The 18,314-nt window shown below is 29.8% G+C and overlaps 2 protein-coding genes across 7 annotated transcripts in view; one reads left to right on the top strand and one right to left on the bottom strand.

Annotated features, from left to right (window-relative positions):
• The first annotated feature begins 2,182 nt into the window (after positions 1 to 2,182).
• Positions 2,183 to 18,314, top strand: part of LOC119682064 (sodium/potassium-transporting ATPase subunit beta-1-interacting protein) — a 135,523-nt gene continuing 119,391 nt past the window's right edge. For 2 of the 6 annotated variants that reach the window (XM_038095412.1, XM_038095411.1), the window contains exons 1-2: positions 2,192 to 2,361; positions 3,146 to 3,625. In XM_038095412.1, coding sequence (XP_037951340.1) covers positions 3,572 to 3,625 — 54 coding nt within the window. In that variant the 5' untranslated portion in view covers positions 2,192 to 2,361; positions 3,146 to 3,571. Of the gene's footprint in view, positions 2,369 to 3,145; positions 3,626 to 18,314 lie in introns of all 6 variants that reach the window. The other 4 variants (XM_038095410.1, XM_038095409.1, XM_038095407.1 and 1 more) reach the window with 4 other exon arrangements.
• On the bottom strand, positions 6,331 to 7,145 carry LOC119682067 (secreted RxLR effector protein 161-like). The gene is made up of 2 exons (XM_038095414.1): positions 6,622 to 7,145; positions 6,331 to 6,566 (listed from the first exon to the last, which is right to left on the bottom strand). Exons 1-2 carry the CDS (start codon positions 7,127 to 7,129, stop codon positions 6,394 to 6,396), a joined length of 681 nt encoding a protein of 226 aa, XP_037951342.1. The 5' UTR covers positions 7,130 to 7,145; the 3' UTR covers positions 6,331 to 6,393.

Genomic DNA, 18,314 nt, shown 5'->3' with positions numbered 1-18,314 from the left:
AGTAAAGTCCACTGGATGAATGTAACAGTCATTTTTTTTTTGTAGTCCGCTGGTCATTGCTTATGTTTTGCTATATTTGCAAATTCCGGAATTACCTTAAAATTTATTTAATAATAAGAAATTTGACATTATTTTACATTTATAATTGAGTATCCACGCATACACACCTTACAATAATATCAATAAGGCAGCAGTCGTAAAAGAAAAAAGGTTTGACAGTGAAAAGATATAGAAAGATATTTTATAGAATATTTAAACTTTATCTCATTGATTAAAATTTAATTAAGATAACTTTTTATAGTTAAGGAGATTTTTCTCCTATGACAAGATATCCATTTCCAATAGAGTAGATCAGTACTGTCCAAAGCACGACCCACGGGCATCATGCTCCCGCCGCTAACATTTGGTATCAGCTCCCAACGGAATGGAGCACTGCGGCAATAGTTGATCTTTTGTGCTGGTAACATTACATTATTTTATTTTAGTGGTATCCCAAATAAATAAATTAAAATGTTTTAAATAATTTATTACACTTAACGTTAATTTACTTAATTGACAAAGACTTTGGTATATATTTCTTTGCACAACTGGTTCAAAAAACTCGTATTAGGTACCGTAAGTGATTACAGTCCAGTTACTTAAGTCTAATCGAATATTAATATTGTTAATATTGATAAAATTGTAAAAGATAATTAATGAAGAACCAATAAAACTAAATTTAATATTATCGTCGGCAAAATTGTATGTATTTATTTCTGCGACCCTCCAACCTATTAAGTGATTTGAATTGACCCGCGGTCTTATTTAGTCTGGACAGCCCTGGATTAGATAATAGTGACGAAGTTTTCAAATCCAAAATAATTTTTAATTTTTATTTAAGTGAATTATTGAGCTGAAAATACAGATGCCAAGTGTACTTCCAAATATTAGTCATCAGTGGTACTTGGAAATATTTATTAGTACAATTGTCCCTATACTCGTATCTGCAAATTTTTTATTGGTACAATTTTTCAGAATGTGTCAGAAATCAAACCTACCAAATTTGAACTCGTGTGTTAGCACACAAAGCTAATGTATAATTAATTTGATTTATTTTAATTTAGAGTTTCATCAATTTTGTTGTTAATTTATAAGCAAATTTGCACTAACTGTGTTATTAATTAGAACAAATGCGTAAACCACAGCTATATAAATTAGTTAATCATTGTAAATTTGTTTTTAAATCTTAACACTATTATTTGTAGAAAATATTTATTTATTAATACGTATTTATTATTAATTATTTATAAATTATTTATTTACTTAATTAAATTTAATTTATTTTCTCCATAATCAATATTTGACTTAATTACTTTATTAGATTCATTTTGTGGTATATATTTTGATCAATTTTTGTTAAATAACTACTAAAGTTTAAAATATTTAAAAATATTAAATCCATTTCTTTTTTTTAATATATTTACTTATAAATACATCTGCCATAAATGAAATGACAATAAGTAATTGGAAGAATTGAAGGCCGTGTGCGACTTCGAGTAAATTGAAATTTGCTAGAAATTTTTTGCACTGCACTTACCATATGTAAATATTTATTTATTTATTTATTGCACTTATTTATTATTTTTGTTATTATATTAGTATTAACCTAATTTTTTTCTAATTTACCCTACTCAAAATTCTGGTAAATACCAACATTCGCTGCCATACCGACATAATTTACTATTTCCTTCAATTTACCATCAATTTACTCGAACTCGCACACGGCCTTTGTATAAAATTTTAGTATTAAATGCTAAACAAAATTCTTTAATATTGTAGAGAGCGCATTTTACTCTCTTGCATTTTATATTTTATTTTATCTTAACTTATATTTCAATTTTAAATTATATTGCAGTGAATTTGACTATTTATAAAGATGCAAAAGAACCGCTGCAAAAAAAAAAAAAATTGTTGAAAAGTTAATAAATTAAAATAAAAATAATTGAAAATTCAGAAATTTGTTTTTTCTGCATTTGGAATTTATTTTTATTTAATATTTTATAAATTATAATTTTTATTTTATAATAATTTTTTAAATTCAAATTTTGCAGTAACAGGGAGAGTCCAATAAGTAAAACTTATTTTTAGCAAATACAACAACCAGATCTACAACTATATGTATCCTTTTTTCTCACCAGAAGTTACCTACTTCATGCAACAGGTGGTTTCGTTGAAGTATGAAAGCGAGAGCAATATAACAAAGAATTATAACGAAATGCATTTTAAAAACAAATTCACTAACGTTTATTCAATGAGTTTTGTTCGAAGTGAGTGGTCGTCATTGCGGTCGTTCGAGTGTTGTCATCTTTTGTTTTGGTGTTTGTAAGTAGTGCGTGTTAAGTGAATTTGTTTTTGTTATTAAATTGCAACAATTTGAACGGACTTGACATTTTGCCCAAAAAACGATTGTTACGCGAATTCGTACGCGTAATTTGGCATTTACCATAAATTTGTTAAATTTTTCCAATCAGTCAATTGCATTAAATAATTTCACTATTTCGCTGCTTCGCTTTTACCAATTGTTTGTGTGCAGGTGTGCGTTGCGTGTTGAGAAGCGGAAATTCAAATTGACGTGTGTGGAAAAGTAGTTAATAATAAAAAAAAAACAAAAACAAAAAGAAATAATTTAGTAATAAATTATTGAGTCATTTAGTGGTAAAAAAAGCAAACTTTCAATTTTTGTGTTAATAAGAATTACATGAAATGTTTAATATTAGAATTAATAAAAAGTAAAAATGAAGGAATAATAATGAATAATGAAAAGTGAATAGTGAATAGTGACGCGTGACGCAATCCAAATTATTAATAATTGAAGAATACTGAAAATCAGATGAATGACCTAGGTCAATAACACCTACAAATGGGCTTTCAATAAAACGCAATCATTTATTTTGTCTAACGAAAAAAAGAAGAAAAAAAAGTCGTTAAATAGAGAAATTGAAAACGGGTTTTGGACATTAGTGCAAAATTTTTTTTTTTCATTGTTAAATATTAACAATTTTTTTCTCTATTTTGGTAAAGTCTAAAATAGTTCTCTTTTTTAAAAATTTCTAATAATGTTTAATAAAGGGAAATATTTTAATTTATTTGTTTTTTTTTGTCATAGTAAAATGCAATACAAATAGCGACAAAACAAGATTAACAACAAAGCAAAGAAAAAACAACAACAAAGTTGAACTGATCACAGTTGCTCAAGCAACAGCAAAGAGTACGACGCAAAGTTGTCGGGCAACTTGTTTTGCTTTGTTTTTTTTTATTTATTTTTGGTTACTCTGTTTGGTCTGTGCTAGCCTTTAAGCTCAAACGGCTTATTCGTTAAACCAAGAAGAGGAGCCTTGCATTTGACCAGTCCGTCCCGGTTCTGAACGGAAATACCAATTAAAGGTACGAAAGAAAAAATTCAAGGAACAAAAACAAAAAAGAGAAGACAAAATACGAACATACGCAGTACACAGCAACGATTTTCCAGCTCTCCAACTTTTTTAATTAAAAGAATTTTTTTAGTATAAATTTTGAATGGAATAATTATGTCATGGGATCTTGCACACGGCGACACTTTCTGCTGTCAACATGTTTTCTGCAAATGGTGAGTTTCTAACATAAAAATATATATCTTCATTTATATATTAAGCAAATACAGTTTACTTCATACTACTTAATTATGTATGTCTCCCAATTAATTGGTAACGCATTTTAATTAATAATGTGAAAGCGAGCAGTCGGCTCGAGGAACTAATTACTCTCGTTAGGTAATATATACTAACGTGTTGTTATACACTTTTACCCTATACACTTTTCTCGAAATAACCTCGCAGTTAATAGAGACTCGCAGAGTAAAAGTGACTCAACTAGCCTCAACATAATATATAGTGTAAAAAGGTTTGAATTAGTTGAATATATTTTCATCGCACTAAAAAAAATCACCTATGTCGATTCTAGCAACTGTCGGGGGGTATACCTCTTGATACTACCTATCCATCAAGTAACGATAATCACTCTTGTCTTTTTATGTCACTAGATAACTCCTACTGATTACACCAATAACAATATTTTGCATATGAAGTATTTATTTTCGTGATCAATTTATTGAAATGAGCTGATGACTGGAATCTATACTTGCTATGAGGGCTAATTAATTGGAACTATGGTAATTGGAAATTGGAATTATTACCTATTTACTGCTGTCCTTCTCTCCTAATTGAAGCCTAGGGCTTCAACGATTTCTTTAAATCTTATTATGTTACCTGCTTCTCTCGTGATCTGGTTCCAGTGCTGTGCGTCTTTAAGTTCCTGGTGCACGGTTTTTCGACATGTCTTAGCTTGAGCTTCAAATTTTATGGGTACACATAGCTTACTTGAAAGTACTATTACTGGAAAATGGTGTATGATTAACAGAAAATAGAAGAAAATAAAATATTTTTACGAAAAAATGTCCAAAAAATTTTAGCGTCATTTTGTGAAAAATGAAGTTTTGCAATTTTGTTAGAGAGGTTTCAAAAAGTATTAGTAGTTTATTTATTATATTAATTATTTGAGTTTTTGGCTAACCAATACAGCTGTTTCAAGTATTGTCAAATACCTAACAGCAGTGGTCTTGGAATTATTTCTTATATTTAATTATAAGTAAAAAAAATTTTTAAAACTGCAAGTACCAAGGGTTGAACTTGTGGTCTGTAAAATTTGAAGCTCAGAGCCAGTGTTCATTAGCCAACTGACCCAAAGATGTACTTGACTTGTATGTTCGAACTTAGAGTTAACAGAAAATTAACAGAAAATTTGCTGTGAAAGTTCAGTAACAAATTTACTTTTTGGCTTGTACTCGTATTAAAATAAAATCCTAAACCAGCTGTAGCATAATTGAATTAATTAATTTTATTTTCATTTTTAATTGATAAATTTCAATTAATTTAAAATTTTATTCAATAAAATCAAAGCACTATAATTGCACATCAAATTGCATCAAATGAAAGTATATGTAATGAACTGAAATCGGTACCGATTTGTGAAATACAACTTAAGCGATATAAATTAACCATTTTTATAATATAGTGAAAATCTGAAGCATTTTAAAACAAAAATATATCTAGTATATAAACAAATATATAGTATTATTTAATTTGAAATAGTTTAATTATACTAAATCTACCTATCTTAATCTATCTATTAATACTATCTGAATCTATCTGAAACTTTTTTGAACTTGAATTTTTTGGTGGTTATTTTTTAAATAACATATTGGTTAAAATAACTAATTTTATTCAGTATTATTTAAAAAATTCAGTATATAGTTCTCTTAGTAATTTTAGTTTTCTACTGCTAGTTACAATAGGACCTGCAAAATTAGTCTTGTTTATAATTTAGTAAATCATTTAGTTGGTTAGTAGGTCTATGCTCCAAAAATACCAGAACAATTCAGTGTTATGCAGTAAAAATATATGTATTCCCTAAATCCTTTCATATGGCAACATACGACATTATATTTAACATGCAAAATCTTTCATTTCTTAGTTAATTATAAATAATATTTTTTTACCTATTATTGGATGAGCTGCAAGATTTACAATATCCAATATTTAACTTTCTTTTAACGTAGGTTCTATTTACATATTTGAAATCGTCTTAATAATTATAACGTTTTCCATCGAAAATTTTGGGCAGCCTTTGCCGGGTATTGTTCTTAACCTCAATTTTTCGTCGGTTGCCTTGTTCATTTTTCCCTGCTGCTTTTTAAATATTAACGAAGTGGCCTCAATCCAGTTGAAACAAAGATAAGAGAAGCTATGTTTATATATAAATACAAGAAAATGTGTATATTAATTGCAAAATAAAAAACAATCATAAAAGGAACTGCTACTTCAGATGTAGCATATAATTTGCTTAAGGGTGCAGGGTAACTCAATTTTAACACTGCAATTTTTAACACTCTTTCCTGTTGTTCTGTTGCGAGTCTACATCTTTGAAGATGTTATATATCAGTGTATATGACAGCATTTATCTTATGCACTTTCAATGACTGCAACTGCCAGCTTTCACTTCATTCGGTGTTTACTTTAACATACATTTGAAATTTTAACTTTACAGTTTTCAACTCTTACAATCGTTACGAGGGTCAATAATATATATTATATATTTTTAGCAAAAGTGAAACACAGTCCGATGTATTTTTAACATGTTCTTTACTTCGCTTTATTAACTATACTAAAAATGAATAATGAATAATAATTACAAAAGGAATATAGAATAATGACAGGCCAGAGTTGCCAGGCAATTAATATTTAAAAAGTACTTTACATAACAACACCCCCTCTTAAAGTGCTTTTATTATGTATAAAATATGACTTTAATATTTCATTCCTAATTTCCGTAAGCAATTAACATGCTTTTCTGTAGTGAGTCCTTTGGTAAGGACGTCTGCGGGCATTTCTTCTGTTGGCATATATTTGATTTTAACAGTGCCGTCGTTAACCTTGCTGCGAATAAAGTGATAACGAATATCAATGTGCTTTGTCCGTGGATGATACCTGAAGCTTTCCGTTAATTTTTGAGCGCTTTGATTATCATTAAAGATTTCAATTGTCTTACTTGTAATGCCAACATCATCAAGGATTGCCTTTAGATATAACACTTCTTTTGTGGCCTCAGATATGGCCATATATTCTGATTCAGTGCTTGAAAGCGCTACTGTACGTTGCTTTCGAGCTTCCCAACATATCGCTGCTCCTGATATAATGAACGCATACCCTGAATATGAACGTCTATCGTTTAAGTCAGCGCCCCAATCAGCGTCAACCAAACCATACAATTCTTCATTGTCTTTCTCATACAATAGACCATAGTTGCTTGTACCTTTAAGGTATCTTAGAATTCGTTTTGCTGCTTTCCAATGTTCCACGTTATAATTTGAATTGAACTGGCTAAGAAAGTTTACAGCAAACGCAATATCAGGTCGAGTTGTAACAGCTAAGTACATTAATGCTCCTATCAAGCTTTGATAGGGATACATCTTCATAACACCTTCATCAATTTTTGTTGGTTTCGTTAACTTAATGTTCAATTCTATGGGAGTCTTCACTGGTTTACAGTCTTTCATATTGAACTTTTCAATAATGCTTTTTGCATACTTCTCTTGTGAAAGAAAAACTTGATGCTTGCTTAAATTTTGATGAAACTCGATGCCAAGACAATTACTTACTATTCCCAAATCCATCATTTCGAAATCATTCGCAAGTGCAGCCTTTATTTCTTTTATACGAAACTTATTATTGGACGCTATTAGTAAATCATCTACATATATTGTCATCAAAACAATGTCGTTGCCTTCTCGCTTAGTGAATACACAAGGATCCTGTTGTACTGCACTTAGACCCATATTCTGTAGTTTCTTTGTCAATTTCATGTACCATGATAGCCCAGACTGACGGAGTCCATAAAGAGCTTTCTTTAATAAACATACAGGTGACTTACTTGATTTAATCGCCTTTAACCAATGCTGCGCTGTTTCTTTAACTTTTCCACACAATATTGTTGAAGTTTTTCCCACTGGTTTTGATGAAACAACTTTGTTCAGGAATGGTATAAGATAATCGGGAATTTCCATGAAGACACTCTCTTCGATCTCTCCATTTAGGTATGCTGTAATGACATCCATCTGATGGATCTCCAAATCCATTTTTGCTGCCAGTGCCGCAAGTAGTCTTATAGATGTTGAACGAGCGACTGGAGAAAACGTATCATGAAAGTCTTCACCTGGTCGTTGTGCAAAACCCTTCGCTACTAATCGTACTTTCTGTTTTTCGTCATCTTTAGTTCGAAGCACGAATCTATTCCCAATAACTTTTCGTGATTTCGGTCTTTCGACCACTTCCCATGTTTTATTCTTTAGTTGTGCCACCATTTCGTCTTCTAGCGCTTTTGACCAGGAATTTGTTTCATCGCTTTCAAGTGCCTCCAAAATCGTTACTGGAGTTTGATATGTAGTGAGAAACGCCATTTCACAATCTTCAAAAACAAAAACGTTGTTGTCAGGTTCATCATCTGAATGGTTTTTATCAGCAATTTTTCTTACTGAACTTGTATTTTCGTCTTCGTTGGATGATTCTTCACCATTCCGATTTGACGTGTAATATTCTTTTCGAGGCCTACCGCGTGAATTTGTGCGAATAAGTCTCGGACGACCTCTTCTACGAATGGAGTTTTCTTCTCGCGTATCTGTATTTTCTACAATTTTCGGATTGACCGACGGTTTCTGATTTTCAGAATTTTCGAACGCAATATCGATATAATCATTTGTTTGGCAGTCGTTTTCATTGTTAATATAAATGTTTTCGTATTTATTATGATAGATATTTTTGTTTACAAACACGACATCACGACTTATTGTTATATTTCGTTTTGTAGGTGACCATAGCCGATAGGCTTTCGCTTCGTTTGAATATCCAACAAACATGTAAGGTTCTGACTTAGAATCGAATTTATCTCTAGTCTTATCCTTTTTTAGGACATATGCTTTAGACCCAAATACTTGAAAATGTACAATAGTTGGCATTTTACCAGTCCACAACTTGTGCGGTACTACACCGTTCAATGCTTTTGTAGGACACCTATTCCGAATATAGCACGCTGTATTTATGGCCTCTGCCCAAAAATTTGGCGGAACTTCAGCTTGTTTCATCATGCAACGGGCCATTTCAACTAGAGTTCTGTTTTTACGTTCAGCAATACCATTTTGCTCCGGCGTATATGGAGCAGTTAAGCGTCTTTGTATACCAAATTTCCTCAAGAATAAATTAAATTCAGAATTAACGTATTCTCTACCATTGTCTGATTGTAAAGCCTTAATTCGTTTACCCGTAAATGTTTCTACTGCTCTTTTGTATTGCTTAAATACATTTAATACATCGGATTTTTGTTTTATAAAATATACTTGACAATAGCGTGATTTGTCATCAATAAATGTTACGAAATATTTTGCATCCGAATTTGATGCTGTTCTCATTGGTCCGCACACATCACTATGCACGATCTCTAATAAGTCACTTGTTCTAGTTTCTTTACTCTTAGGAAATGGTTTTTGTATTTGTTTTTCACTAATACAAATTTCGCAAGTCGGAAGTTTTTGTTTAGGATTTAATTTTAATCCGTGTACTAGGTTATTACTAGCCAATTTTTTAAGATCGTTTTCATTTATGTGGCCCATTTTCTGGTGCCACTTTTCAATGTCACATTTTTCTTCAGCAACTTGTGCAAAATGATTTTTATTTTCAACAATAAAAAGATTTCCACATCTTTTCGCTCGAGTTATAACCTTCTGATATTTGTCCAATACGATTGCATCTGAAGGGCGAAAATGCACTTCATATCCGCTGTCCACTATTTTTGATACAGAAAGTAGACTTGTACGCAAGTCCTCGACATATAGAACTTCTTTAAGATCAATGTTATTATCACGACCGTATACGTCTACAGTTATTTTCATTTTACCGACGCCGTTTATATTTGTTGTGTTGTCGTTTGCTAAGTTAAGCACTTTATTCGATTTTTGAAAGTCTGTAAAATATTCACGGTTTGCACTTAAATGGGCAGTACATCCACTAGCTAGGCACCAATAATTTTCTTTTATTGAGCTAATAAATGCATCTTCAACATGATAGCTAAAATTATTGTTTACAGATTTTTCCGAATTTTTCAATTGCGTGTTATTTTCAGCTTTTGCTTTATTTTTACATTCACGTGCAAAATGTCCGATTTTGCCACAATTAAAACATTGTTTGTTTCGTTTAGAATCACTGTATCGTTTGTTTTGTTTTGCGTTTCGGCTTTTATTTCGATTTATGTATAGAGAGTTTTCATCACTATGTCTGTCTTCTTTTGTCCTTTGCGATTCAGCTTCTTCTAATATTTTCACTCGAAGTATGTCTGGCTTTGGCAGCTCGTCGCGCGTTTCTAACGCGCACCTGAAAGTATTAAAAGAATCGGGTAGGCTATATAGGAGCAGTATGGCCAGAAGCTCATCCCCGATGGTGACGTCAATTTCCTTTAATTTTGCCACGGCTTCAAAAAAATCGTTGAGGTGCTCTCTAACCTTTTCACCCTCCTTCATGCGCGAAAGTGCAACCTTTTTCAGCAACGTCGCCTTGCGCGCAGGCCCTTTTGATGAATATGTGGCTTGTAGTTTCATCCACATTTCGTTTGAATTTGTGCATTCTGCAATTAATCTTAATTCTGATGCACTTACTGATAACATTATATCAGCACACGCTTTCTGATCAAAGCTGATCCATTTTGCAGCCGCTTCGCCCGTTGGACACGACGCAGTACCTTCGACATATGACCATAAATCGTTTTTTATGAGAATAGCTTTCATTTGTAATTTCCATGTATCGTAGTTTTCCGCGTTAAGCGGTTCAACTCGAATCACCGTTCCCGACATTTTTATACACGTATTAAATCTACTTTTTATGTGCACGTGCTTTTTACTTCGCAGTGGAAGCGTGCTGGGCCCATAACCTATTATATATTTTTAGCAAAAGTGAAACACACGGTCCGATGTATTTTTAACATGTTCTTTACTTCGCTTTATTAACTATACTAAAAATGAATAATGAATAATAATTACAAAAGGAATATAGAATAATGACAGGCCAGAGTTGCCAGGCAATTAATATTTAAAAAGTACTTTACATAACAACAATATACATTTAAATTTATGTTATTTAAAATATTTATTTTTATGAACTTTAAAAATTGTACCATTATCCGAAGTAAAGCAAAAAACAATGTTAAATCCATTTCTACTATAAAATTTTTTTAAATCAAAAGAAGAATTTCAAGAATTTATTTAACTCATTATAATCATTTTTATAATAATTAATTTAATTCATTTATGTTAAACCCCCATTTCACATCTTTCACGCCATCTACATTTTGTACTATGTTGTATGATTAATGCATATTTTCACTTGAGCAATTATGTAAAATATAGCAAGAGCTCTCGAAGTTACTAAATTGCACTAAGAGAAGTCAAAGACTCTACTTGGTCCATTTGGGTTCATAACCAAGTGGACTTGGTAGAGATCCTGAGATCGAGAACCTTATAAAATCCAGCAACTTTGAAAACTTGAAATCGAAAGTTAGGCTCAAACGTTATTGTGTTAAAACAAATAGGATAATGTATTAAGTACCGAGTTTGAGAATAAAAATATATTTGCCAGTATATTTTTACAGTAGTGAGCACCACCTACTTTGGAAATTTGTATAATTTAGAAATTTAGCTCTTACTAATTAGTAATAGAAATGATTAGGTCATATTTTATACGTATATATAAAGATATTTAAACAATTAATGTTTAATACTGAAGTACTCGACTTTAAATATCAAAATCAATATAGTCTTAAGTATCAGAACATTAAAAAATTGAGCAGCATTAAATCATAGTTGAGATATGAATTCGTTTGTTTGATGGAGAGAGAAATCCATAGTGCCTAAAATGATTAAAGTAATTAAGGTTTTCAACATTCATCTTTCCTTGTCAAGGACCAAGGAAAGCCGATAATCATGTTCTTTCTAAATGTGCACTTGAAATATGTAATATAGTTCATTAATCAATATTTGACATACAATTAAGGATTGATATCGTTGAATCACTTTATTAAAATAATAATAAGGATATCCATGTTTTTGAAAAAAATCATTAACTCTTGTTCTATAAAAATAAGATTTATTCCTCTTTATATAAAAAAAGAAATCATAACAATTTCAGAATCAAATATTATTTTCATTTAAATCATAAATAATACAATATATTTTTGCAACTATAGTGATAATAAATAATATTTGAAATTGTCTGCATATGAAACCCGGAAATGACATTCAAATTTTTCCTTTCCTTTATTACTGTAAAGTCAATGTCTATCCCAGGAGAAAATACAAAGCGACTGACTGCCAAATAATTTTTACTAAGAAAAATAATCAATATTAGTTCTTTACATGTTGTTTGCATAGCCATGATTAATACTATTTTTGGAAAATTGATAAAGTTATCATTTTTTTTTATCAATATAATACGAATTTTATTATTCATGCATATATATATTTAATTAAACAAACAAAAAAAAACACTACCAAAAAAAATAATCACACAAAATAAGTGATAATATGTATGTATATAAATATTATTTATTAAGTATTAGAATACAGACAGGTACTTATCTCGTGTGATCGCAGCACTTCCTAGTTACCACATGAAATATGTAGATATAAAAAATTAAAACTTATAATAAAGACTGTTGAGATAGAACTTAAAAGAATAGAACTCTACGTTAGTCTATTATAGATTTATTGTAAGTTAATTTTCTCTGTAAATACGGAGCGGAAAATCGATTATGTTATGTTGGGGTTATCCTAAACATATTTTTTAAGATAGAAAACGTTTTATGATTTTGTGTTTTTCTTTTTATTATTAAAGTTTTTATTTTACCGCTGCTATTTTTTTACCGCTGCTGTTTCTATTTAATGCAGTTTTATGTAAACCACTGTTAAATTTGAGATTCGAGTTTGGCATATTTAATACTGAGAATGGTTGGCACCTAGTTGGATTTGTTGTTCTTGCGTCTGTTGTTATCCTGTAATTTTTGTACATTTTACAAGATAAGAAACTGTGATTTTTGCGCAAAAAAACAAATAAATTAATTTTATTAAAGTCAAGTTCATAATATGTCATATATCCGTAAACAAAAAGTAAGGTATACGGAAACATCCAACTATAAAAAAGAATAAAGGTTTTTAAGGAGTACCAACTCAGAGTAACGATTAAACATTGCATATTTGATACTCGTATTGCAGTAAAATTATTATAGGAGAGTTGAAGACAATAATAATTAATTTATGGAGTAAAATTTTTATGGTGACCATATAGCTTTTTAAGTAAGCTGTGTAAAATTGTATGTATATTTAGTTGCCAGGAAAAGGGGAGCTGCTAAAATCATTGCTTCCAATAAAGCTCCTTGTATTATTCTTCTTAAACGATTTGGTCTTCTAGATTATCGCTTCTAGATCTAGAATTTAAGTAGAATCGATAAGTTTACCAGTGAAGAAATGGTGTTTTGTATATTGAAGCTGTTTTGTCGGCAAAGATATAGAACATGATAGATTCAACTTCTTCTTTGTTATGACAACTCCTGCACAGTTCGTCTGCCGAAGTACGTCAACGTTCCAACACAGTGCTCCGTGGGTACTCCACGGGTTTAGTGTCTTAAAGCCCAGTGCTTACCCATTCAACTATTGTCAACGGTTGAGTTTTTAGACCGAATATTACGCTAAAATGTAAGCGATTTTTTAAATTAACATTCAAATTATCCAAAAGTAAGTTATTTTCAATGGACGATTTATTATTTAAGTAAATTATAAGAGAATTAAATTTTGTAATAATGCTTGAATGAATTACTATAATTTTGTCAAGAAAATTTTATATTTCAACACTATTCACTATTTCAGAAATAAAAGAAATGCTAAAATGTTTTTATTATAAAAATTAGGCGAAGATTTCAAATTTTAAAAAAGAAGAAATTGGTGCATTTCAGGTTTTAACACAAGCACTTCGGCAGTTATCATAGTAGTTTCCTGCTGGGATCATTGCTCAGCAGCATGAAAGCATACCCAGCCTTTTTCTTCTTAATTTTAAGGAAACCAAATCTGTGCTTTGTGCTGGTGTTAAAATTTTATGTTTTACTTTGTTTTTTGCTGGTTTTGTTGTGGACCTACTTTTGACTGAAGTGTATCTTACCTGCTTCCAGAACTGTGCAGTTGTGAATCTGCATTTTTTCTGTGTGAAATACAAATTCATTGCACTTTCTTCACATTGCATTGGCATGTCTCAGCTTGATTTTCCATGATGAAACAGATTATGTTTTATTACCAATTCCGACACCTTTTTTGCTAAAACATTTTGTTTTAAATTCCTTAAATAAAATAAGAATTTCCCAAAACTTAACACAATATTCGATAAGATTAAATTAAAGTCATTTAATTTTATTTGAGTCATTTTACAAATAGATTTGCCATTCCCTGCCTCTTCTTCAGATACTTAAGATTAGTCACACTTTCAATTACCTGTGAAAAACTTCAAGCATGATTAGTATTGTGACTTACGATGTTTACAAATGAACAATTTTTATATACATATACTACATATCTGAAACAATATATTTCATCATTGCGATGATGTCAATTCAATCATTCAAAGTTAAGTGAAACTTTCTTTATACTCGTATATTTTATGTATTATATTTATACTTTCAAAGTTTGACGATTTAATTTTTCAAATTTATTGCGTATCTTTGCATCTGAACTCAAACGTAATGAATTAATTAATTCGTGACTAATGGTTTTCTTATTAATAAATTTATTAATTCAATAAATGCGGTCATAGAAAAATAAAAATTTGAAAAACATAAATTGTGTGATTTCCTACAATTAAAAATGGTTATAAAGTTAATCATTTTTATTATTCATATTGACTTCAGGTTAAGTATTGTCAACGTTTTTATGTTTTAATAAAATTAATTCTAGAAAAACTGTATGCATTAATTAAAAAAGTAATTTAACTTATGTTGGCTTTATATTTATTGTGACTGCAACATTATCTTACAGATAATTATATTACAAATCCATTTTTTTTATTTAATTACTAAATTTTTAATTATATACTTAATAAGAATTGGGTTTTTAGTTCTCATGCTGAGTTCAACTGTTCTGATTTAAAAAATATCTTTAGTAAAGTTTAATTTAAAAGTTCATATATTTAGACTCTAGTAGTGAGATACCAATATATGGTTTCTATGATCTTCAACTTATTATTATATTACAAGCATATTGATTAGGTAAACTCAAAAAACAAGTTATAAATAATCTAAAATCTTATATAGAAATAATTTCTATTAATTTTTAGACCGATATCAACATATCAGATAGGATAATAGCTAAATAAATCCCGATATTAACATAGAATAATAATAAGGGACGGTGATACACAAAAAGATCACAGGTAGCATTCACCGAGAGTGAGAGTTGGTGATATTGCGATAAATTGAAAGGACAGCATCAAATACCTGGGAATCACGTTTAATAAGCTGTTCAGTTGGCACAACCACATGCAAGACAAAAGAAGTAGTTGAACGAAAAAACTATAGTGCTTACGGCCACTTTTTAAACACATTAACCTTGCCGCTCAGGTTAATAGAGACCTCAGAATAGACCTAGTCAAAAAATACATAAGGGACATAGCCCTGAAGCTATACACGAAAATCAGCGAAGCTTGTGAGGAATACATAAATTAGTCAAAGAGAAGGAAGGAACTCTGTAGAAACTTCCCAGCTAAGAAAGCGTAAAAGTACCTAGATGCGCTAATTAGGAAAAACCTCAACATAAGACACAATAAGATCTATTGTGCTGTCTCTGGAGAAAGTATCCTAAGATTTCTAGACCAATTAGTGCTGTTGAGAAACCAATTAATTTATTTTAGTTCTGGATACCTGACATCATTAGATGCAACGAAAGTGAATACGTTTTTTAGCAATTGCAGGATAATGGGTGGTTATAATGGGTGGAAGTTTTACTTTCCATTTCATAGATACTACAGGTGTCGGTAACATATAGTCATAACTTTGTAAAGTGGTAGTTAACGTTCAGATAATCTGAAATAATAATTGTCATCAATAAGCTGTTTGAGCTGCTTTGGGCCTTTGGATCTAACACAGACTTTCTCAAGCAGCTTATTATCTATATTTCTAAGTTAAATGAATATCACACCATCATAAGTTTGTTAGCTGTTAGTAGCGAACTCAGATATAAAGTTTTGATTAAATTGAGTTTGGTAGTTCAATTTTTAGAGATTTTAAAGCAGTCGGGCTTTAAAATAGGGATTACGTTGTTGTAATGTCTTTTATAGCAAAAATTTCAATGTGTTAAATTTGGACATTAGGCCAGTTTCTGCACTTGTACGCACTTACAATCTCTAAATTAAATGAACACTATTCAAATTTCTTTTACTATTTCTATAAACATTATAACTCTAAGAAGTTTAATTTATTTTATTAATTTGGGAAGATTGTGTATCGAGGCTGTAAAATATAACATACAAATATTAGTCAAAAATCACAATAGAAGTTGATAAAAAAATGTAGCAAATATATATTTTTTTTATATTATATTCTGTACTTACTTAATCTAAGTTCGTTTAAATCCATGATATGATTTCATCAAAATAAATTGTATGGTAATAGAATCGCTTTTATTTTTATTCTTCAACTCATCTATGAACTCGCAGAAAAAAATGTCAAAATTTTTTTCACAGAATCAACGATTAAAAATATTATAAATAAATTATGTAGTCATCAAGTAAATATCTTAATTATTAATATTTTAATCCAGCAACTTAACTCTATTAGGATATGTTGCTGTATTTTTTATTTAAATAAAATAAACGGAGTATCTGGAAAGTTCAATAAAGTTTTTTAATAGTCTTTATATCTCTACAATTTAAATAAAAAACATTTCTCTATTCATTGCACAATAAGTTATATAGGTCTTTTTGTACTTCTGTCTCTTCCAAAACTGAAAACTAATTTGTTGACAAACATCTTTCTAGTATTATTAATATATTAGTTTAAAATGCTAGTAGTTTATTAATTTGTTTAAGAACTTAATGTGTACTTAACTAACCAAACTTCGCTGTAATAATTTTACATTTACATATATAAATGTACTTATATAAATACAAATATAGATATCTAAGAGTAAACATACAATGTAAATATACATATAAAAAATTTTTTATATAAAATAAAAATTATTTTACACTAATTAGAAAGAAGACCTTTTTCAAGAAATTAATTTGTTTTTAATTATAATTACGGAGTGTAGATTTTAGCACACCGCGACTTATAAGATCTACCCCTTTAGTAGTAAAAAATGTTTCTTTTTTAGAATCTATTGTACATATATATTCATATATATATTATAGATTTATATTTTAATATTTTTGAAAATATTAATATTTATTGTAAAAACTATTTCATGGTCCAAAGAGTCTAGCGATTACATCAAAATTTATTTTAGGTCTATGTTTATATGCTCGTGTACGTCACCGATTTTAGGTTTATATTTAATTAAGATAAGAAGTATTGTGTTTAGAAGAAGAAAGCTGAATATTTTAGTGAATTGAAAGCAACAACTACAAAACCACATGGTCAGATCTTCTGAAGTGTAGTGCGGAACGCCACTGTTCGCTGCTAGCCGTTTTGAACTGATAAGGAATGCCTTCGCTGGAATTGAAAGCATAAAATTTGATTTAATTGCTAATGATAGCTTTAAAAAATTTATTAATTTATTTGTTAGATTAAGGAGACCTCATTAAATAGTTGTGGTTACAAAATAGCCCATAAAAGTAAAATATGTTAAAGGGAAATAATATTTCATTTGGAAAATAGCACACAACTTTTGCTGCATTCGTCGTAAAAAATGATAGAAGGTGCTATAGCCAAATTCACATTTCAAATGTGCACTAACAACTTCATCGCAACAAATATTTGAATAAATTAGTGGTATGACTACATTGGGCCTCAGTTCGTCAGTGATAAAGTGGAACAGAAATATCTGAAGAGGCACGTTGACATTTTGTCATAACTCAAAAATTCAACTAAAAAGCTTCTGCAGAAAAAAAAAATGCTGAACTACATGCATGCAAATACGTCACAAAATAGGTGGAAATGTTGAAGACTTCGATTCGACAGGTTCCTGAGTATTTTTGGTGTTAAGCACTTGGTAGCATTTGGCAGCATTTGGCAGCACTTTGGGCGACCCACTTCCCATTAATTGCGCGTGGAACATATAAATCTTCTTTCGAAAAGTATTTTATAAAATCCCAAGCAATTGGAATTATTTACAGTGTCAGTTGGGCTTAAGTTGTTTCTTAGATTTGTTTGAAAAGATATGACAAATATGTTATTTGTATCTATGTATATCATAAAGTTTAATATTTATCGTTTTTAAAGAGTTTTATACAATTTTTACAATAATTTTGACAGTTTAGCTTCTTTTTAGGTTTACTACAGATGTTTTATTTACTGTTTCTTTTTTAAATATTTACATATATTTTACTATATGTTAATATTATATTCTTTATATACTATAAGAATATAATTCCTATAATATTGAAAATTAGTTAAATAAATCGATGAACTTATTTCATTATTTCCGCTGAAAGCCTTTTTGTCACTGT

The sequence above is a fragment of the Teleopsis dalmanni genome, chromosome 2 (genome assembly GCF_002237135.1).
Source record: "Teleopsis dalmanni isolate 2A chromosome 2, ASM223713v2, whole genome shotgun sequence".
Lineage (NCBI taxonomy): Eukaryota > Metazoa > Arthropoda > Insecta > Diptera > Diopsidae > Teleopsis > Teleopsis dalmanni.
This window is presented reverse-complemented; position numbering and strand designations above follow the sequence as displayed.

Excerpts from the sequence above, each read along its gene's own strand:
- LOC119682067 (XM_038095414.1), bottom strand. The coding sequence starts at position 7,129 with ATGAAAGACTGTAAACCAGTGAAGACTCCCATAGAATTGAACATTAAG. Across the intron at positions 6,567-6,621 it reads TGATGATGTTGGCATTACAA|CTTCAGGTATCATCCACGGA; the intron begins GTAAGACAATTG and ends ATTAACGGAAAG.